This window comes from Dicentrarchus labrax, unplaced genomic scaffold (assembly GCF_905237075.1).
Source record: "Dicentrarchus labrax unplaced genomic scaffold, dlabrax2021, whole genome shotgun sequence".
In the NCBI taxonomy this organism is placed as follows: Eukaryota; Metazoa; Chordata; class Actinopteri; family Moronidae; genus Dicentrarchus; species Dicentrarchus labrax.
In genome coordinates this window covers 16339554-16359820 of record NW_026136705.1, presented here as the reverse complement: position 1 = coordinate 16359820, position 20267 = coordinate 16339554, and the positions used below count along the sequence as shown (strand labels likewise).

The 20267-nt window shown below is 42.1% G+C and overlaps 1 protein-coding gene across 7 annotated transcripts in view; it reads left to right on the top strand.

Annotated features, from left to right (window-relative positions):
- The window catches only part of LOC127364044 (ryanodine receptor 1), a 48998-nt gene that overhangs the window by 4945 nt on the left and 23786 nt on the right, over positions 1 to 20267 (top strand). For all 7 annotated transcript variants that reach the window (XM_051401140.1, XM_051401139.1, XM_051401143.1 and 4 more), the window contains exons 2-71: positions 81 to 200; positions 303 to 401; positions 978 to 998; positions 1095 to 1169; positions 1361 to 1439; positions 1514 to 1626; positions 1713 to 1812; positions 1903 to 1999; positions 2785 to 2859; positions 2975 to 3131; positions 3243 to 3407; positions 3513 to 3634; positions 3748 to 3934; positions 4061 to 4196; positions 4334 to 4429; positions 4600 to 4718; positions 4840 to 4973; positions 5060 to 5301; positions 5563 to 5755; positions 5866 to 6082; positions 6151 to 6255; positions 6363 to 6466; positions 6550 to 6633; positions 6760 to 6919; positions 7077 to 7224; positions 7741 to 7946; positions 8025 to 8199; positions 8308 to 8516; positions 8613 to 8971; positions 9098 to 9227; positions 9388 to 9548; positions 9657 to 9819; positions 9904 to 9990; positions 10108 to 10334; positions 10435 to 10873; positions 10950 to 11528; positions 11622 to 11822; positions 11965 to 12076; positions 12183 to 12326; positions 12497 to 12770; positions 12858 to 12972; positions 13137 to 13269; positions 13365 to 13459; positions 13553 to 13688; positions 13798 to 13984; positions 14101 to 14212; positions 14320 to 14440; positions 14689 to 14858; positions 14956 to 15176; positions 15264 to 15354; positions 15454 to 15594; positions 15680 to 15843; positions 15941 to 16019; positions 16232 to 16321; positions 16408 to 16548; positions 16626 to 16703; positions 16798 to 16873; positions 16978 to 17101; positions 17472 to 17587; positions 17707 to 17774; positions 17867 to 17988; positions 18131 to 18180; positions 18362 to 18422; positions 18526 to 18652; positions 18753 to 18864; positions 18968 to 19049; positions 19142 to 19272; positions 19355 to 19675; positions 19762 to 20002; positions 20157 to 20244. In XM_051401140.1, coding sequence (XP_051257100.1) covers positions 81 to 200; positions 303 to 401; positions 978 to 998; positions 1095 to 1169; positions 1361 to 1439; positions 1514 to 1626; positions 1713 to 1812; positions 1903 to 1999; positions 2785 to 2859; positions 2975 to 3131; positions 3243 to 3407; positions 3513 to 3634; positions 3748 to 3934; positions 4061 to 4196; positions 4334 to 4429; positions 4600 to 4718; positions 4840 to 4973; positions 5060 to 5301; positions 5563 to 5755; positions 5866 to 6082; positions 6151 to 6255; positions 6363 to 6466; positions 6550 to 6633; positions 6760 to 6919; positions 7077 to 7224; positions 7741 to 7946; positions 8025 to 8199; positions 8308 to 8516; positions 8613 to 8971; positions 9098 to 9227; positions 9388 to 9548; positions 9657 to 9819; positions 9904 to 9990; positions 10108 to 10334; positions 10435 to 10873; positions 10950 to 11528; positions 11622 to 11822; positions 11965 to 12076; positions 12183 to 12326; positions 12497 to 12770; positions 12858 to 12972; positions 13137 to 13269; positions 13365 to 13459; positions 13553 to 13688; positions 13798 to 13984; positions 14101 to 14212; positions 14320 to 14440; positions 14689 to 14858; positions 14956 to 15176; positions 15264 to 15354; positions 15454 to 15594; positions 15680 to 15843; positions 15941 to 16019; positions 16232 to 16321; positions 16408 to 16548; positions 16626 to 16703; positions 16798 to 16873; positions 16978 to 17101; positions 17472 to 17587; positions 17707 to 17774; positions 17867 to 17988; positions 18131 to 18180; positions 18362 to 18422; positions 18526 to 18652; positions 18753 to 18864; positions 18968 to 19049; positions 19142 to 19272; positions 19355 to 19675; positions 19762 to 20002; positions 20157 to 20244 — 10407 coding nt within the window. The remainder of the gene's footprint in view (positions 1 to 80; positions 201 to 302; positions 402 to 977; positions 999 to 1094; positions 1170 to 1360; positions 1440 to 1513; positions 1627 to 1712; positions 1813 to 1902; positions 2000 to 2784; positions 2860 to 2974; positions 3132 to 3242; positions 3408 to 3512; positions 3635 to 3747; positions 3935 to 4060; positions 4197 to 4333; positions 4430 to 4599; positions 4719 to 4839; positions 4974 to 5059; positions 5302 to 5562; positions 5756 to 5865; positions 6083 to 6150; positions 6256 to 6362; positions 6467 to 6549; positions 6634 to 6759; positions 6920 to 7076; positions 7225 to 7740; positions 7947 to 8024; positions 8200 to 8307; positions 8517 to 8612; positions 8972 to 9097; positions 9228 to 9387; positions 9549 to 9656; positions 9820 to 9903; positions 9991 to 10107; positions 10335 to 10434; positions 10874 to 10949; positions 11529 to 11621; positions 11823 to 11964; positions 12077 to 12182; positions 12327 to 12496; positions 12771 to 12857; positions 12973 to 13136; positions 13270 to 13364; positions 13460 to 13552; positions 13689 to 13797; positions 13985 to 14100; positions 14213 to 14319; positions 14441 to 14688; positions 14859 to 14955; positions 15177 to 15263; positions 15355 to 15453; positions 15595 to 15679; positions 15844 to 15940; positions 16020 to 16231; positions 16322 to 16407; positions 16549 to 16625; positions 16704 to 16797; positions 16874 to 16977; positions 17102 to 17471; positions 17588 to 17706; positions 17775 to 17866; positions 17989 to 18130; positions 18181 to 18361; positions 18423 to 18525; positions 18653 to 18752; positions 18865 to 18967; positions 19050 to 19141; positions 19273 to 19354; positions 19676 to 19761; positions 20003 to 20156; positions 20245 to 20267) is intronic.

Below are 20267 nucleotides of genomic sequence, written 5' to 3'. Positions count from 1 at the left end.
TCTTGTTCTGTCCCTGTTTTCCTTCAAAAATGCCCCCAAAATCCCTCCTTCTTCACTTTGGACTTGTTTTGTCTTTGTAGGATGACCAGGTCGTGCTCCAGTGCACTGCATCCATCCTTAAGGAACAGATCAAGCTGTGTCTGTCATGTGAAGGATTTGGGAATCGTCTGTGTTTCCTTGAAACCACCTCCAATGCTCAGGTAGCAAAAGGACACCATGCTTATTTATGCCTTTGAGCTAATTTCTTTGAGAACTGTAATTGCTCCTATTCACTGGGTTTTACTGGTTGTCCTGTGTTTCAGAATGCCCCTCCAGACCTTGCTATCTGCTGCTTCATTTTGGAGCAGTCCCTGTCTGTGCGGGCATTACAGGAGATGTTGTCCAACTCTTCTGTGGATGAGGTAAGACACAATTGAACACCCAAGGTCCCACCTCTTTTACTCGTTCCTCCAGTAAATAACAGTTGTGCTCGCTTGGTAGCCGGCGGAAACTCTTTCTCTTTTCCTGTATTTAGATATGCTATGTGTTGGACTCGTCTATGTTGAAAAGATAACCAATTTTTTAAAGTTATCTAATGTTAGCATTAGCTCACTAGCCATTTTGCGAGCATTAGCTAATGTGACTATATATGTGTATATATACTATATATATATATATATATATATATATATATATATATATATATATATAGTATATACTTAACCATCTTAAAAATTTGGTTGTCTTTTCAACATCTAAGTACAGGAAAGGAGACGGAGGTTCTGACTGGGGCTTGCCCAACTGTTATTGGAGCTAAGAACAAAAAGGGGCTGGTCTTAGGAAGGTATAGTTAGGCGGAAAATAATGCCGTTTGGTTAACATGGGGTTTACCAATGATGTAAATGCATTGTATTGTTCATTTAACGACTGAAACTCACTTTGTTTCTTTTCTGACTCAATGCCACATGCTCCTTCACTCTCCCATCTGCCAACCATAGGCTGTCGATTTGGACAAATGGGTATGTTTGCTCATTCTTTACTGTCACTGTACATTTCTGTCCACTGCTTCATCCTTTGTGCCTTTAATTGAGTCTGCCTCTACCTCCTTTTCCCAGTCGTCACAAGGTGGGGGTCACCGAACCCTGCTGTACGGACATGCCATCCTCCTGAAACACACTCACTCCAGCATGGTGAGCACATTTACAATCAAATATAAGGCTACTGATGCTCTATCCTGTCCTCTCCTCTAATCAGCAGGTTTCCCCACAATCACAAGTTATGATTATATACAATCTTATATACAATCTATTGTCAATTATCCAAATCGTCGGAAGTCCATGTCACTAAACACTAACTTGTTTTCCCTCTCTTTATGCTGCAGTACCTGAGCTGTTTGACTACTTCACGCTCACTGACAGACAAATTGGCTTTTGATGTGGGCTTGCAGGAAGACTCCACAGGTAGCTATGAACCTCACTTCACATTATGTGACTCATGTAGATTTTTGTATTCTAAATCTGTTTGTCTGTCACAGGTGAGGCCTGCTGGTGGACCATCCATCCAGCCTCCAAGCAAAGGTCTGAAGGCGAGAAGGTCAGGGTGGGAGATGACCTCATTCTTGTCAGTGTTTCTTCAGAGCGATACCTGGTAACCATGATTTTATTAAGTTGCACCTTAACTGACAATTTGTTGTAAGTTAATCTTACCAATTTTACCACCTGCGCTATTTTCAGCATCTTTCCTATGCCAGTGGAGACTTGATGGTAGATGCCTCCTTCATGCAAACACTGTGGACAATGACACCTGTGATGTCTGGATGTGAGCTAGCTGAAGGTCTGTAATTATGTTGTTGCTAAAAGCATTTTTTGTCCAAAAACCTGTCCACTCCCTTTTAGCAATATAAGAAAATACCTTTTTCTCTAGGTTTTCTGACCGGGGGGTATGTGCTCAGGCTGTTCCATGGTCACATGGACGAGTGCTTGGCAATCCCAGGAGCTGACCAAGGGGACGACCAACGCAGGTGATCAATATCTTTCATTCCTGTCCCTTCCAAAGCATACCATATGTGTTTTTGGTATTTTTCCTAGATTATAAAACATGCCTCTAGTTTTTGCGTGTTTCATGATGCATGGTGATGTAGGGGTTGTCTTCAAAGCTCTTCCACACCTGACTAAGTTTTTAATTGATAGGACAGCCCTTTATCATAAAATGTTTTTTCTGCTTGGTTAGATTTTTTGGCAGCATTGGTGGTAAATTAGGGAAGCACCAATATTTCGGCCGTACGTCGGTATCGGCCAATATTCGCCATGTTGGCATGACATAATAAGAAGGCATTCATCGATGTCAGTGGCCGTGTATATCTGTTGTGTCGCATCAGTTTTACACTGGCTAAATGCTGTGTTGCTTATTTCCAACTCAGATATTGCAGAAATAATCACCTCCGTTTTCCAGCACTGGCACAAATTGCATGCAAATACCAAGCACAGTGTGAGTGGCTGTTCAGCTCTGTGTCTCACATCTTGGATGAGAAGAGAAATAGACTGAACTGCAACGAGGCAAAAGGCTAATCTTGGTAGATTTTTATTGTTTCTCTGTCACAAAGAAGTGAATATATAACAACAAAAAAACCATCAGTATCAATTTTCAATTTCCAATTGGTGCATCCCCTATCGTAGCATTCTAGGGTCCTTGAACACACCAACAAGGACATAAACTTAATACACTGGCTACCTGGAATGTGGTAATTTGTCAACCTGATACATGTTACACATCATTGACTGGTGTGTTATTGTTTGATTTTTTCAGAGTTGCTCATTATGAAGGAGGGGCTGTATGCAGTCATGCTCGATCCTTATGGAGACTTGAACCACTGCGTATTGCGTGAGCGTCATGATTCCTTGAATTTAACAACATGTGTATTACAATCATTTACTGCAAGTTATTATTATTATTATTGTTATTATTTGTGACTTTACTCATTCATTCATGTTGGTAGTTGGAGCGGAGGGCACATTAAATGGGGCCAGTCTTTCCGGATACGTCACATAACAACAGGCAGATACCTATATTTGGATGAGGAGAAAGGACTGCTGTTGGTGGATGCGGAGAAGGCAAATTCTAAGATGTCAGCTTTCTGCTTCAGAATATCAAAGGTCATTGTCTTACAAATTCAGCGGTGCCAGAATTGCGTTTGAGACATCCCTGTGCAGTATAGAGATTCTTACCCATGTTGATGAAGAGCACATGTGTTATTTAAACTACAGGAGAAAATTGAAGTGGCCCAGAAGCGAGATGTGGAAGGCATGGGCACGCCTGAGATTAAGTATGGAGAGTCCATGTGCTTTGTACAGCATACTTCATCTGGCCTGTGGCTTACATATGCTGCTGTTGATGCCAAATCTGCTCGTCTCGGACCTCTGAAGAGAAAGGTAAAACAAAATATAAATCACAAGTTGGAGCAACAATAACTACTCAAAGACGTTTAAGCCAACATGTTTGTATGAGTGTTAAGATCACCTGTGTTCAATTCTTAGGCCATACTCCATAAAGAAGGTCACATGGATGATGCACTCACAGTGGCTCGATCTCAGACCGAAGAGTCCCAAGCCGCCAGAATGATTTACAGCACAACAGGCCTCTTCAACCAGTTCATCAAGTAGCACTCCTCAGTTATATTTGATTTAAATCTTTGCTAATAGCTATGTTTTGGCTTTTCAGATACAGCACATTTGCTGTGGTATTCTCATCACGTTCTTTTCTTGTTTCCAGAGGTCTAGATGCTCTGAGTGGGAAAAACAAATCTGCCAACCCCCCATCCCTGCCCATGGACACAGTGGTGCTCTCCCTGCAGGACCTCATTTTCTACTTCCGACCCCCCGAGGAGGAGCTGGAACATGAGGACAAACAGTTCAAGCTTCGGTCCCTCAAGAACAGACAGAACCTCTTCCAGGAAGAGGTTGGTTTACCTACTGAGGAATGACTATTCTTGAAATTGTATAACAGTTGTATGTTTGGATGTAAATCCTGTTTTTTCATATTTTTTTTATTTCAGTTGTGTATACGTTTTTATTGTTTTTAACAGGGAATGATTACTCATGTTCTGGACTGTGTTGATCGGCTCAATGTCTACAACACAGCAGCCCACTTCTCAGAGTATGCTGGGGAAGAAGCTGCAGAGTCATGGAAGGAGATAGTAAATTTACTGTATGAATTGCTAGGTATGCCCACTTGGTGATTTGTTCTATGCATTCACAGTGATTCTAGATTAGTAATTTATGTTCCTCATATCTAGCCACCTTCTTGTTTTTGAATGTAATACATGAACAATCTTTTCTGCTTCTCTTCTTTTGTGAAGCTTCTTTGATCAGAGGTAATCGTGCCAATTGTGCCCTGTTTTGTGATAACCTTGACTGGCTGGTCAGTAAATTGGATCGTTTGGAAGCATCTTCAGGTATCTAAGACATACAGAAGAAATAAAAACTGCATACATTGGGATCAAAATAACAAGAACATTACAATATTCCATAATTTAAAAGAATATTCCATTGTGCTTGTCCACCCTACCACATAAACATTGGTATTGGTATAATATTTTTATATACTGTCACATTTTTATGACAGGAATCCTGGAGGTGTTGTATTGTGTTTTGATTGAGAGTCCAGAGGTGCTGAATATTATCCAGGAGAATCACATCAAATCAATCATCTCTCTGCTGGATAAGCATGGACGCAATCATAAGGTCAGGAACATGTAACACTGCTTGCTGAGCATGTTGGAAAAACCTTGTTGGAAAAACCATGTCTCTTGATTGCAGTTCATGTATTCTTTATTTGTCTTGTTTGTTTACCTTTTTTTGTCAGGTCTTGGATGTGCTCTGCTCTCTGTGTGTGTGTAACGGGGTGGCTGTAAGGTCAAATCAGAATCTCATCACAGAGAATCTGCTTCCAGGTCGTGACCTCCTACTTCAAACCAACATTATCAATTATGTTACCAGGTGGGTCAGTTTGTAGTTTGCTATGTCTTCTGAGCTGATAAAAAATCTGGTCTGACTTATGTATTTGTTTTGTAATCCTCCTTTAGCATGAGACCCAACATTTTCCTTGGAACTTGTGAAGGATCCACTCAGTACAAGAAGTGGTATTTTGAGGTGATGGTGGACAACGTGGAGCCGTTCCTTACAGCCCAGCCATATCACCTGCGTGTGGGTTGGGCTCTGACGGAGGGTTACAGTCCTTACCCAGGGGGAGGGGAAGGCTGGGGGGGTAACGGTGTCGGGGATGACCTCTACTCCTATGGTTTTGATGGGCTTCACCTCTGGTCAGGTAAAGTAAACATGGTTTGACTTAGAAGTAGTCTTTTGCATGCACCTGCACCATCAGATTAGGATGATTATTTCCAAGAACATATACATGTATTACCTTTATTTTAAACATTTATCTATATCTTATCCAACCCTTTTACCAAATTTGATCTTGTGCTTTTATGCTTACACCACAACATGTTTTTCTTCATGATGCCTACAAGTTACACAGATAAATTTGTATATTGACAAACATGAGTGCATTTGCTCTGTGTACCCACAGGACGTGTTCCGCGTCACGTTGCCACACCCAATCAGCACATGCTGGCAGCGGAGGACGTGGTCAGCTGCTGTTTGGATCTAAGCGTGCCCAGTATTTCCTTCCGTATCAATGGACATCCTGTTCAGGGCATGTTTGAGAACTTCAACCTGGACGGCCTGTTCTTCCCTGTTGTCAGCTTCTCTGCAGGCATTACGTAGGACATTTTAAATCATAATTATGAAATGAAGTATGACGAATTTTATTTTTTCTTTTATAAGTGCAGTACAGGTATGACATAATATAATTTTCCATGTTTCCTACAAGGTTGCGATTTCTTCTCGGAGGGCGTCATGGGGATTTTAAGTTCCTTCCACCTCCAGGCTATGCTCCATGCTATGAAGCAGTGCTGCCCAGGGACCGTTTGCGGATTGAGCCCATCAAGGAGTATAAGCATGATTTCGATGGCGTCCGCAACCTGTTGGGTCCAACTCAGTCCCTCTCACATACAGCCTTCACTCCTTGCCCTGTGGACACTATACAGGTAAAATCTTTCTCTATTTCATCTTCTTCTTCATCTTTTCCATTGCACTGAATTTATTATTCTTTCAGATTGTACTTCCTCCTCATTTGGAGCGCATTCGAGAGAAGCTTGCAGAAAATAGCCATGAGCTGTGGGCTGTTACTCGCATTGAACAAGGGTGGACCTACGGAGCAGTGAGTGTTTTCAGTGTTGGTCATCTTTCTCATAGAAAATGTTGTTGTGTACACAAACAATTTCCTTAAAAAATCTTTGCACATTGTTTCTTAAAATGAATGTCAAGTTTCGAGACGACAACAAGAAGCTGCACCCATGTCTGGTAGATTTCCAGAGTCTGCCTGAACCAGAGAAGAACTACAATTTAGCAATGTCAGGGGAGACACTCAAGTAAGTTGGTGCCTTAGTTTAATTAGCAGCACTGTGCTTTCCTCTCTGTGTATTTCTAATTCCTTGTGTGACTCATTTCAAAGGACTCTGCTGGCACTAGGCTGTCATGTGGGGATGGGAGATGAGAAAGCAGAGGAGAATCTGAAGAGGACCAAACTCCCCAAAACGTGAGCTGCAAGGCATTTCATTTATTTTGACTCATTTTGTGACATTGCTTCTCTTTTATCATGTACACTGATAATGGCCTAAAGGCTCTCCAGGACCAGTTCTGATCACAAAGTATTGTTTGTTAGTTACATGCAGAGTAACGGATATAAGCCAGCCCCTCTGGACCTCAACCATGTCAAGCTGACACCTAATCAGAACACTTTAGTGGAGAGACTGGCAGAAAACGGACACAACGTGTGGGCAAGAGACCGGGTTCGCCAGGGCTGGACATACAGTATTGTGCAGGTATGACCATTCTTTTTATGGAGAGGTCCCTACGATAGTGATAATGACAATAATAAGTATGTGTCGATATTTCAATGGGTACACTCTGCATTAATTTGTTTTTTTCCATACGTTTATTTTATTAAATTTTCATGTTTGATATTATTTTCGTTTATAGGATATAATGAACAAGCGCAATCCCCGTCTGGTTCCTTACAACCTCCTGGATGAAAAGACTAAAAAGACCAACAGAGACACAGTTTGTGCAGCTGTTCGCACTCTCATTGGATATGGTTACAACATAGAACCACCTGACCAGGAGAGCAGTAAGTTTGCACCGCTTGTCTACAAGCAGGATGGCAGGCATATTTTGTTTATTGTTAATGTTTTTAGGATTTGTTATTAAAGGTCCAGTGTGAAAGGATCTATTGACAGAAACTGAATATAATATTCATACTATGTTTTAATCAATGTGTATAATCACCTGAATATAGGATTTGTCATGTTTTTGTCACCTCAGATGAGCCTTTTATATCTACAGACGCCACGGGTCACCTTCCGTGGAGTCCGCCATGTTGAGCTGCCATGTTTCTGCAGTAGTCCAAAAGGGAAAAAACAAACAGTGCCTTTACATTGGAGCGTTCGCATTGTTGCGTGTTTTGTGGCCATCGTAGTTTCTCATTTGCACTTGGAAGGGGAGGGTTAAGCGAGGGAGATGCGATGTGCACCTACCCCGCTAGATGCCACTAAATCCTACACACTGGACCTTTAATGCAACAGGCATTTATGGAATCTACAAGCTTTTCTATTAAGTGTCCATTACTGTGTTTTTGTTTTTGTAGGTGGGGATGGACCAGGCAGCTCCCGTGGAGATAAGATCAGAGTGTTCAGAGCAGAGAAATCTTATGTTGTTACACAGGGAAAGTGGTACTTCGAGTTTGAGGCTGTGACAGTCGGGGAGATGAGAGTGGGCTGGGCCAGGCCCAGTGTTCGTGCAGACATGGAACTTGGTGGAGATGAGTTGGCCTATGTCTTCAATGGCTTCAAGGTGTGAGTTAGACCTTGGTTATGAAGGACTCCAAAGCCTCTATAATACAAAACTCTAAAATGTACTCTTTTTTTTCAGGCCCAACGTTGGCATGTTGGAAATGAGCCATTTGGTCGTCAGTGGCAATCTGGTGATGTGGTGGGTTGTATGATTGACCTCACAGAGATGAACATCATGTTTACACTCAATGGAGAAATGTTGATCAGTGACTCTGGCTCGGAGATGGCCTTTAAGGATATCGAGATAGGAGAGGGTACGTACAGTTACCGTTAGAAAATATTTTTAGGCAGAGACATTGGATATTAGCATATGTGGATTTGTGTTTCTGATGCATGTTCATGCCTGTATCAAACATCACTAGGCTTCATACCTGTGTGCAGTCTGGGCCTGTCCCAAGTCGGCAGGATCAACTTGGGTCAGAACGTCAGCAGTCTTCGCTACTTTACCATCTGTGGTCTGCAGGAGGGATTTGAGCCCTTTGCTATCAACATGAAAAGAGACATTACCATGTGGTTCAGCAAGAGCCTTCCCCAGTTCATCATTGTGCCTAATGAACATCCTCACATAGAGGTATTGTGCATTATTTCTTGCAGAGTTTTGATTTAGTTCCCAATATGAATAATATTCTCTAGATCACCACCTGGCCCCCTTTCATTTATGTTTTAGGTGTCCCGTGTTGATGGGACTGTGGAAACTGCCCCTTGTCTCAAAGTGACCCACAAGACATTCGGATCTCAGAACGCCAACACGGATCTGCTGTTCTTTAGACTCAGCATGCCAGTTGAGTTTCATGAGACCTTCAAAGTCCGAGCAGGGACCACCCTTCTCACTCGTGCCATGACCATCCCTGAAGATGATGTGCTAGAGGTGGACCCAGACTCTGACTTTGAAATACTTAAGAAGTCAGCTACTCGCAAAGAGCAGGAGGAGGAGAAGAAAGAACCCTCTGTGCCTAAAGAGATTCCTGCCCTTAAAAATGGAGAGAATGAGAAGGATGCCTCAACTGAGAAAAGCAAAAAGAAAGGGTCTGTATAGATTCATGTAGAGTTACTTGAGAAGGAGTGTGTGGGGTTTGATGAGGCTACAGCAGGGATACTGTGTTTACATTTTCATCTATGGTAATGTATACTAATTGCTGCTGTTATTTACAGATTCCTATTTAAGGCTAAGAAGGCTGCATTAATAACTCCACCCCCTGTTGTTCCCACCATGCCCCGTTTGATGGAAGATGTGGTACCAGATGACAGGGATGATGTCGATATCATCCTTAACACCACCACAGTATGACTATTAATTCATGCACAATTTGCTCAGTTGTGCTTATATTGTTAATTGTAGATACAATAACAGTGTTTTATTAAATGTTTTTATATTGAACATGTTAAGTCATCTTCACTTGAAACTGTACTAATGTTTATTTCCCACCTCCTTCCTTTACCAGTACTATTATTCTGTTCGAGTGTTTGCGGGGCAGGAGCCCGGATGCGTGTGGGTGGGCTGGATCACGCCTGACTATCACCAGTATGACCATCATTTTGACATGAACAAAGTGAGAAATGTAACAGTCACTGTAGGTGATGATAAAGGCAACATTCATGACAGGTATGTTACTCTTGTCAAATTTATTTATATCAAAATTTGACTTGACTCTTGTAGACAGAAAACAAAAGTCATTAAATAAATTGTTTTTCTTTTTTCTGTCTTCTTCAGTATGAAACGCAGTAACTGCTACATGGTATGGGGAGGGGAGTTCAGCAGCTCCCAGCAGACCCGAGTCAGTCAAGAGGATTATGTGATCGGCTGTCTTATTGATTTGGACACAGGACTCATGACTTTCACTGCTAATGGAAAAGAGATCAACACATTTTACCAGGTCAGATAAGCTTCAATCTGTTGTTTATACAGTTCCTCATAAATTCATTATATAATGCAATCATATTATGTTCCCTTCATGCAGGTGGAGCCCAACACAAAACTGTTCCCAGCTGTCTTTGTCCTTCCTTCCAGTCAGAATATGATTCAGTTTGAACTAGGCAAGCTCAAGGTGAATCACTCGGTCTGCACTGGTCCTCAAATCGAGACTAAAATTACACATGACTAACTTTTTTATGTAACTGTTTTGTCCAATACATAATTTGTCTTCTTTTGCTTGTCTTGCTAGAACATTATGCCAATCTCAGCCGCCATGTTCCGGAGTGAACGCAAGAACCCTGTCCCCCAGTGCCCTCCTAGACTTGATGTCCAGATGTTAACCCCAGTCATCTGGAGCCGCATGCCAAACCACTTCCTGGCTCCAGAGACAGGCCGTATTAGTGAGAGACTAGGCTGGGTGGTGCAGTGTCAGGAGCCACTTACAATGATGGCTCTCCATATCCCAGAGGAGAACAGGTCCGAGCCTCATCACTATGCATTTATCTGTTGTGTTGTTAGAAGTTACAATGATGTGTTGGTTTTTTCCCTGCAAAATTAACCCCTTTGCATCCTCTAGGTGTATTGACATCCTGGAGCTGTCTGAACGTATGGACCTGCTGAAGTTCCACTATCATACTCTGAAGCTGTATGGTTCAGTGTGTGCTTTGGGAAACAACCGTGTGGCTCACGCTCTGTGCAGCCATGTGGATGAATCCCAGCTCTTCTACGCAATAGAGAACACCTACCTACCTGGACCAATGAGGAGCGGCTTCTATGACCTGCTCATCAGCATGCACCTGGAGTCTGCCAAGAGGAACCGGCTGGGAACCAACAAGGAATTCATAGTTCCAATGACGGACGAAACACGCAGCATCACTCTGTACATTGAAAGATCTCATGCTTTACCCGGGGTTGGCCTCACCACATGTCTGCGTCCCAAACTCCATTTCTCCTCCGTTGGGTTTGTGGGAACAGATCCAGACATCTACACGCTGAGTCCAGTCATCCCCTTACAGGTGAGGTTGAACAGGTTTTAGGCATTTTAGGGAACTCTTGAGTCACTAATAACCATAAGTTTGCTTGTATTTCCAGGTGCTAAAGACCAAGGCCCTGAACATGCTGACTGAGGCTGTGCAAGATGGAGGTCAAGCCATGAGAGACCCTGTGGGAGGCAGTGTTGAGTTTCATTTTGTCCCAATCCTGAAGCTCATCAGTACCCTCCTCATTATGGGTGTGTTTGATGATGAAGATGTCACACACATTCTGAAGATGCTCGAGCCCACCGTCTTCAGTGGCAAGAAAGCGGAGGAGCCTGCTGAGGAGAATGCCAATTTGAAGGAAGAGAACGAACAAAAAGCACCCCCAAATGCAGGAGCGGTGAAGGAAGAAGAGCAGGAAGTTGGGGGGGAAGAAGAAGAGGAATATGAGGACGATGGCTTAGGTGAAGAAGAGGAGCAGGAGGAAGAGGAAGAAATAGAGGAAGAATTGGAGAACACAGAAGCCTTAATGCTACATGAAGAAACGGTGAAGGAGACAGAGCAAGTAAATGGTGAGAAAGGAGCGGAGGAAACGGAGAAGGAGAAACTTGTGGAAACAGGTGGCGAAAATAAAGAAGATAATCTTGAGCAAGGACTTTTCCAGATGAAGCTACCAGAGTCTGTCAAATTGCAGGTATGACTGATCTGGAATATACAAAGAAATCTATTATTTCCAGTGATACTGTTAGTGTAGTATCAGTGATTCACTTTGCTTTTGTCCTTTTAGATGTGTACTCTGCTGCAATATTTTTGTGACTGTGAGCTACGTCACAGAGTGGAGGCCATCACTGCCTTTTCAGACCAGTTTGTCAGCCAGATACAGTCCAACCAAAGGCAGCGCTACAATGAACTTATGATGGCCTTCACCATGAGTGCAGCCGAGACCGCCCGCAAGACCCGTGAATTTCGCTCCCCACCACAGGAGCAGGTACACCAAGACAAATACACACAAAGACCAAATTTTTTTGATTGTTTAATTGTATTAAGAATTGTTAAGTTAAAGATAATGTCCATTCTAAAATACACAAACGGTGTTTGAAATTAAAATTACCATACTTGCTGTTGTGTAGGTCAACATGCTCATGAACTTCAAGAACTGCGCTGAGGATGAAGAATGCCCTGTTCCTGATGAAGTCCGTGAATCTATGCTACTTTTTCACAACGCTCTGCTGGTACACTGTGGTAAGTCTTCAACAACAGTATTAAGTCTTGTGAAATCAGCATTTAGAATTAGCAGTGCAGATTGCAGCTTTTAGTAGAAGTTACAGTATCGTGTTTAAAACCTCAGGTGTTCATATTGAAGAAGAAGAACAAGAGGAAGAAGTGGATAATTCTGTTCGTGGACGACTGCTCCGTTTGTTGGAAAAGGTGAAAAAATTCCGTGAGAGGAAGGTAGAGGTCGAGCCTGAGCCACAGGAAGATAAAAAACCAAGTGAGCCTCTCATCTTTTGCATGTTATGTAGAATTTACCATTTCAGTTTTTTGCCAGCCCATATATGTACCCCCACTCCATACATATCACCAACCCTTATAATCAGTTTGTTACAGTACATAGCATCTTTTGTTATACTATTGCTTAACTCTTTGTACTCTATTTACCAGGCACATTGCAGGAGCTGATTTCCCACACTATGATCCACTGGGCCCAGGAGTCATTTATCCAGAACCCTGAGCTAGTGCGTATGATGTTCAGCCTCCTTCACAGGCAGTACGATGGGCTGGGTGAGCTCATGCGCGCCCTTCCCAAGGCCTACACCATCAACGCAGTGTCAATTCACGACACCATGGACCTGCTGGAGTGCTTGGGCCAGATCCGCTCTCTGCTTATTGTCCAGATGGGTCCAGAAGAGGAGAGGCTCATGATTCAAAGCATCGGGTTGATATATTGATTGATTCTTAATTCCTTAAAGTGAATTCTTTTATAATTGCATATACGTCAATTTTTTTTGTTTGTTTTCCTCAGGAACATCATGAGTAACAAAGTTTTCTACCAGCACCCAAACTTGATGCGAGCTCTGGGCATGCATGAAACTGTCATGGAGGTCATGGTTAATGTACTGGGTGGTGGGGACTCAAAGGTATGTTTTTTGTTCTACTCAACTGTATTATAAGAATGCTTAATGTACAGTTAGACCTTAACACCACGTAATAGAAAATAATAAAATAAATAATAAAAGTAAGCAATAAGACCAACATTATATGTTACTGAACTTTACTTTTCTAACATGCCTTCTTCCAACAGGAGATCAGATTCCCTCGAGTGGTGACAAACTGTTGCCGTTTTCTCTGCTATTTCTGTCGCATCAGTCGTCAGAATCAGCGCTCTATGTTTGACCACCTCAGCTACCTTCTCCAGAACAGTGGCATCGGCCTTGGTGATTGTCTTTGTTGAGTTCCAGTATTACTCTTGATTATTTGTTCTTAATGTGTGAACTGTTCTAAAGCTGGAATATTCTCTGCTGTTCTTTAGGAATGCGGGGCTCCACCCCTTTGGATGTGGCTGCAGCCTCTTGTATTGACAACAACGAGCTGGCATTGGCTCTCCAAGAGCAGGACCTAGAAATGGTAAAATACAGTTAATATGCACAAAACAGGCATTGTGCAACATTCTTCTCATTTCGCTTCTTTACTCACTTTAGTACACTGATATCTCTTCAGGTGGTGAAGTATTTAGCTGGATGTGGACTTCAGAGCTGTCCAATGCTACTGGCTAAAGGCTACCCTGACATTGGCTGGAATCCTTGTGGTGGAGAAAAATACCTTGACTTTCTTCGCTTTGCAGTATTTGTCAATGGTCTGATTTTTTATTTGCTACACAATGCAATATTTTATTCTAATGGCCCTATTGTTTCCCTTTTTCTCCCTTATTAATAACAGTTAATGTTTTTCTTTCCTTCCTGTAGGAGAGAGCGTAGAAGAGAATGCCAACGTAGTGGTACGTCTCCTCATTCGCAGGCCTGAGTGCTTTGGTCCAGCCCTAAGAGGGGAGGGAGGTAATGGTCTGCTGGCTGCAATAGAGGAGGCCATCAAAATATCAGAGGACCCTGCAAGGGATGGCCCCAGTGTAAAGAAAGACAGGCGCTTTCCTATGTAAGAGCTCTCAGCTTTGGTTCGAAAGCCATCTGATGGTATTTAGGCGCCAAAGAGTGCATTATCTCCTCGTGCTGTTGCAGAAAGATTGAGAGCCACTGTCTTTTTTCTGGTAGGTTTGGAGGAGAAGAGCAGCATGAGGAGAACAGGGTGCACCTGGGAAACGCCATTATGTCTTTCTACTCTGCCCTTATTGACTTGCTGGGACGTTGTGCTCCAGAGATGCACGTAAGCTGTTTAGTAGCTACCATACTGGACAAAGAAAGAAAGTTACAGGAATAAGAAATCTAATTGAAAATGTTCTTTGTAGAAAAACTGAGCTTTTGTCTCTACAGTTGATCCAGGCTGGTAAGGGTGAGGCTCTGAGGATCAGGGCCATCCTGAGGTCTCTGGTCCCTCTTGAGGACCTGGTGGGAGTCATCAGCCTTCCTCTTCAGATACCTTCTTTTGGAAAAGGTAAACACTTGGGTGAACATACTGAATTTATGAAGTTAGGTGGCTTTAATCAGTGTTTATCCATGTAATCAACACACAGAGTATGCTGTTAGTATCCTAACCAGTGCTCAAGGTTTAACTACATGTAATGTGAACATAAATTGTATACAGCTGTATGCTAAAAGCTCCCTTTGCCATCCGATCACTTCTGTCCAACTTTGCATTTTGTTAATCATTTTTCAAAAATGTTTTCTTTATGACATGCTTAGACAACAGCATCATAGAACCAAAGATGTCAGCTAGTTTTGTGCCGGATCACAAGGCTCCCATGGTTCTGTTCCTGGACAGAGTGTATGGTATTGACAACCAGGATTTCCTCCTCCATGTGCTGGAGGTGGGCTTTCTGCCCGACATGAGGGCTGCTGCCTCTCTGGACACGGTGAGCCTCAAACTATTTGCAAACACACAGTTGTATATGGTTGTTGGGGAGAAGTGCAGAGCAGGATTATAACCAAACTGTTGGACCTGATTCACAGGTTGCTTTCAGCACCACAGAGATGGCCCTCGCTTTGAACCGCTACCTGTGTTCTGCTGTGTTGCCACTCATCACCAAGTGTGCCCCACTCTTTGCTGGCAGTGACCACCGAGCCATAATGATCGACTCAATGTTGCACACAATCTACCGGCTGTCTCGTGGACGAGCCTTCACAAAGGCCCAAAGGGACATCATCGAAGAGTGCCTCATGGCTTTGTGCAAGTGAGTTTAACCTCACGGCAACTTTTCATGTCATTTAATATTGCCGTGTTTCACAGGTGATGTTAACTTTGTTTATCCTTCTTTCAGACATTTACGTCCATCCATGCTTCAGCACCTGCTGAGGCGGCTGGTGTTTGATGTGCCCATTCTCAATGAGTACGCCAAAATGCCACTGAAGGTATGAGGACCTTAAGATATTATGAAACTCTTAAAAAACTTCCCGTTCAGTTATCATGTTTTTCTGGTATTAATTTTTTTACTTTCACTTGTTCATCAGCTTTTGACCAATCACTATGAGCGGTGTTGGAAATATTATTGTCTCCCTAATGGTTGGGCCAACTTTGGAGTTGCATCAGAAGAGGAGCTGCATCTGACTCGCAAACTGTTTTGGGGGATCTTTGAATCGCTGGCACACAAGGTGGAGCTCCTTCAATATGAGGTTTCTCTTTATCCGTACATTTGGTGTATGGGCATATTGTTATATTTTGTTATTGTGATTACAGAAATTTGATGCTGAGATTTTCAAAATTTCAATGCCATGCATCTGCGCCATTGCTGGAGCCATACCCCCCGACTATGTGGACGCCAGCTACTCCTCCAAAACCGAGAAAAAGGCATCAGTAGATGCAGAGGGAAACTTTGATCCTAAACCAGTAGAGACCACCAAGTAAGAGGATTTTTGTCATTATGTCTTTCAAGATATAAAGTATCTCTCTGTAAAAGAATCAAAGCTAAAAATCATCTGATTCTTCCTCCAACCACAGCACTATCATCCCTGAGAGACTGGATCCCTTTATCAACAAATATGCTGAATATACACATGATAAATGGGCCTTTGAAAAGGTACGACTTTTGTTTTCATCCACACCTAATCACTTACAATTGTCTAATACTATTATTCAGCAACATTGCTGAGTTAGTTTGATCAGAACAGGTATTAGGATCTATAATTCCAAATGGATTCAGACTTAGTGCAAGTAAGAAGGAAGGCATTAAATATTTGAAAACCTGAATGACAGCTTTAATCTATATTTTGTATATACATGTATTTTCAGATCCAGAATAACTGGTCATATGGTGAGGTGCTGGATGAAAATGCAAAAACTCATCCCATGCTCAGGCCTTACAAAACCTTCTCAGAAAAGGTAGGTCTGCACTCACGCTGTGCATTGACTCTTCCTGTAACTTCATCAGTACCTGCTTCTGATCACTGTGAAATTTCTTCTGGCAGGACAAAGAGATCTACCGTTGGCCAATCAAAGAGTCAGTCAAAGCCATGATTGCATGGGAGTGGAACATAGATAAAGCTAGAGAGGAAGAAGAGTCCGAGAAGAAGAAAGCAGCATCACGAAAAATCTCACAGACCGCCCAGGTATAGATTGGATGAATTGTACTAATACTTATTAGTGTTATCACAGCAGTATATAATGATTGCTCTTTTGATTTTAGGCAACGTATGACCCAAGCCATGGCTACAGTCCACAGCCCATTGATATCACACACATGGCTCTTTCAAGAGACCTGCAGGTATGGCACTAAATATTTGAACCTTCTGTGCTATAATCTTAGTATCTGATCAATATTCATATTGATAGATTATTAATTCATCATCTGTTTACAGTCTATGGCAGAGCAACTGGCAGAAAATTACCATAACACATGGGGACGGAAGAAAAAGTTGGAGCTACAGTCAAAAGGTAAGATAGTTTTTAGTGGAGGGGACCTAGACCTATGAAAAATGAGAGATTTGACTGTTGCCCATTTTCTTTAAGAGTATTGATTGTGTTTCTGTTATGTGTAGGAGGTGGAACACATCCTCTGCTCGTGCCCTATGACACTCTGACAGCAAAAGAAAAGGCACGAGATAGAGAGAAGGCTCATGAGCTGCTCAAGTTCCTTCAGCTTAATGGATATGCTGTCACAAGGTAATAATGCAGAAGAATGGTTCATGTAGAAAATCTAGCAAGGACCTGTATTTGTTTTTAAACTTTAGTTTAGTATATTAATTATATGGCCCTAGCAGATAGTATCCTCAGATCACCTGCCTATACAAATGACACGATTAAGAGCAACAGGTTACATCTATATGAATTAATACCAATATACATCATAGCAATAAGTTGTAGTTTTAGGTAATACTTTATGTTTCTGTTTATGATAATTGATCCTTTGACTATAAGGGAGCCAGTAATGAAGTTGCATTATTTGCATCCTGAAATTATGTTTTATGATGTGTCACACATACTCATGGTGGAAAGTGTTCATGTACAAAGATTAAATTCAGTTTTACTTTAGGGGCCTGAAAGATATGGAGTCTGACATCTCATCCATCGAGAAGAGATTTGCTTATGGTTTCCTGCAGAAGCTGTTGAAATGGATGGAAATTGCCCAGGAGTTCATCGCTCATCTTGGTACTGTGGAGCAAGGATGAAGAACAGATACTTTAACATCTAATAGAATTGTGTTGGTGTAATTCAAAGTAGATCTTTCTTGCTAGCGTTATTGTGAAACTATCATATTTGTTGTACAGAGGCTGTGGTAAGCAGCGGACGAGTGGAGAAGTCTCCTCATGAGCAGGAAATCAAATTTTTTGCCAAGGTGAGACTATTGTGTAAAGCTAGAGTGGTCACAATTTTGAAGACCCAACTTGTTATCGTCACTGTGCTAAGTGTGAAAACTTTCTCTCTCAGATCTTGATGCCTCTCATCAACCAGTATTTCAAAAACCACTGCCTATACTTCTTGTCGACACCTGCAAAAGTTCTGGGGAGTGGTGGGCATTCTTCCAATAAGGAGAAGGAGATGATTGCAAGGTGATTTCCTGTCTTATACAGAACACACAGAGACGTTATGTTTTGTATTCTTTTTGTAAATCACTTTCTACCTTTTATGAACATTTCCCTCTTCTTGCATTTTCCCTTCCTTCCCATTCCTTTCCTTTCCTTTTCATCATAGTATCTTCTGTAAAATGTCCGCTCTGGTGAGACACAGAGTTTCTCTCTTTGGTAAGATGTCAAATTCTTTCTGAATCTTTTCACTCTTTCCTGTGTTTCTCATATGTGGCTGTATTGTATACGATGTATTGTCATCCAGGTTAGAGCAAGTGCAGTTGATCTTGCTTTATATGTATTCAATATGTTGTGATCTGAATTCTACATCACAGCAGAACTGTATTTTTATGTGCAGGAACTGATGCTTCAGCAATCGTTAACTGTCTCCACATTCTGGCTCGGTCACTTGATGCAAGGTTTAGTATTTTTAATTTACTCACATGATGTGTGTAATATAGTTAAGATGATTATGTTTCTTGTTTTGTTCTTCATTAAAATCTTTCTTATGTGCTTTATTAGGACCGTAATGAAGTCGGGGCCTGAGATTGTGAAAGCGGGGCTACGATCATTCTTTGAGAGTGCTGCTGATGATATTGAGAAGATGGTAGAGAACCTCAAACTGGGCAAAGTATCCAAAGGCAATCAGGTAATACAAGGACACCATATTTGAAATATTGCTATTCCTGACTGCAAACAATCTGTTAAACATTGCACCTTAAATATCCTGCTGCCTCCCTTTTTTATAGCAAGTGAAAGGCGTGTCCCAAAACATTAATTACACAACCATCGCCCTGCTTCCAGTGCTTACCTCCCTGTTTGATCACATCGCTCAGCATCAGTTTGGAGATGATGTTATGCGTGAGTACTTTAACATTGGTACTATTTCTGATTTTACATGGTGTTTATTTATTAATTCATCTATCCTGACACTGCTGTACCTGTCACTGTTGTTTGCATACAGTGGATGATCTACAGATGTCATGCTATCGCATCATGTGTAGTATCTACTCCCTGGGGACTGTCAAGAATCCACATGTTGAGAGGTAACTCCATAGCTGCATACATTACAATCTGTAAAGTGAGTTAGAAGTAGATACGTGTGACCATTTTTTGCACTTATCCTTTACGTTTACAGGCAGAGGCCAGCTCTTGGAGAGTGTTTGGCTCACCTTGCAGCAGCTATGCCAGTGGCCTACTTAGAGCCCTATCTAAATGAATTCAACGCTTTCTCCGTCTACACCACAAAGACACCCAGGGAGAGAGCCAGTGAGTGCATTACTCTTTTCTCTGATTTGTTTTCTGTCTAAAAAAATCTTGTTTTTAACTTTTTACTACTTCTCTTGTGAAGTCTTGGGCCTCCCCAATGAGGTCCAGGAATTATGTCCAGACATTCCAGAGCTGGATGCTCTGCTGAAGGAGATTGGGGACTTGGCGGAGTCAGGGGCTCGTTATACTGAGATGCCTCATGTGATTGAAATCACTTTGCCCATGCTGTGTAACTACCTGCCCCGCTGGTGGGAGAGAGGACTTGAAAACTTCCCAGAGATGGAGTGCCGGCTCTGCACCAGTGTCACATCAGAACACCTCAATCAGTTGCTGGGCAGCATCATGAAAATTGTTGTCAACAACTTGGGTATTGATGAGGCCTCTTGGATGAAGAGGTTGGCTGGTGAGTTTTAAATATTAATGTTTCACTGAGTACACCTGAGTCATTTTTTGTAGAGGTGTCATGACACCATTTGTCTTGTCTCTTAGTGTTCTCTCAGCCTATTGTTAGCAGGGCAAAGCCAGAAATGCTGAAGTCCCACTTCATCCCAACAATGGATAAGCTGAAGAAACGCACTTCGAAGGTAGTGGCTGAAGAGGACCATTTGCGGATGGAGGGTAAATCAGAGGGGGATGAAGAAGACGGCACTATACGTGATGAGTTTGCTGTCCTCTGCAGAGACTTGTATGCTCTCTACCCTCTACTTATTCGTTATGTGGACAACAACAGGTACAATAAAGTAACAAACACCAAGATATTACACATCTTGAACCATGAATCCTAACTGGTACTGACAGAATATTTCAACATAATGCACTTATGTGTTCAATTATTGCTTATTAGCCAAACGTTTTGTGACTTAAAGTAATGTATTCTGCTACAGAGCAAGGTGGCTGACATGCCCAGACCCAGATGCAGAGGAGCTCTTCCGAATGGTTGGGGAGGTCTTTATTTTCTGGTCCAAGTCTCATGTGAGTATGTTCATTTGGCCTTT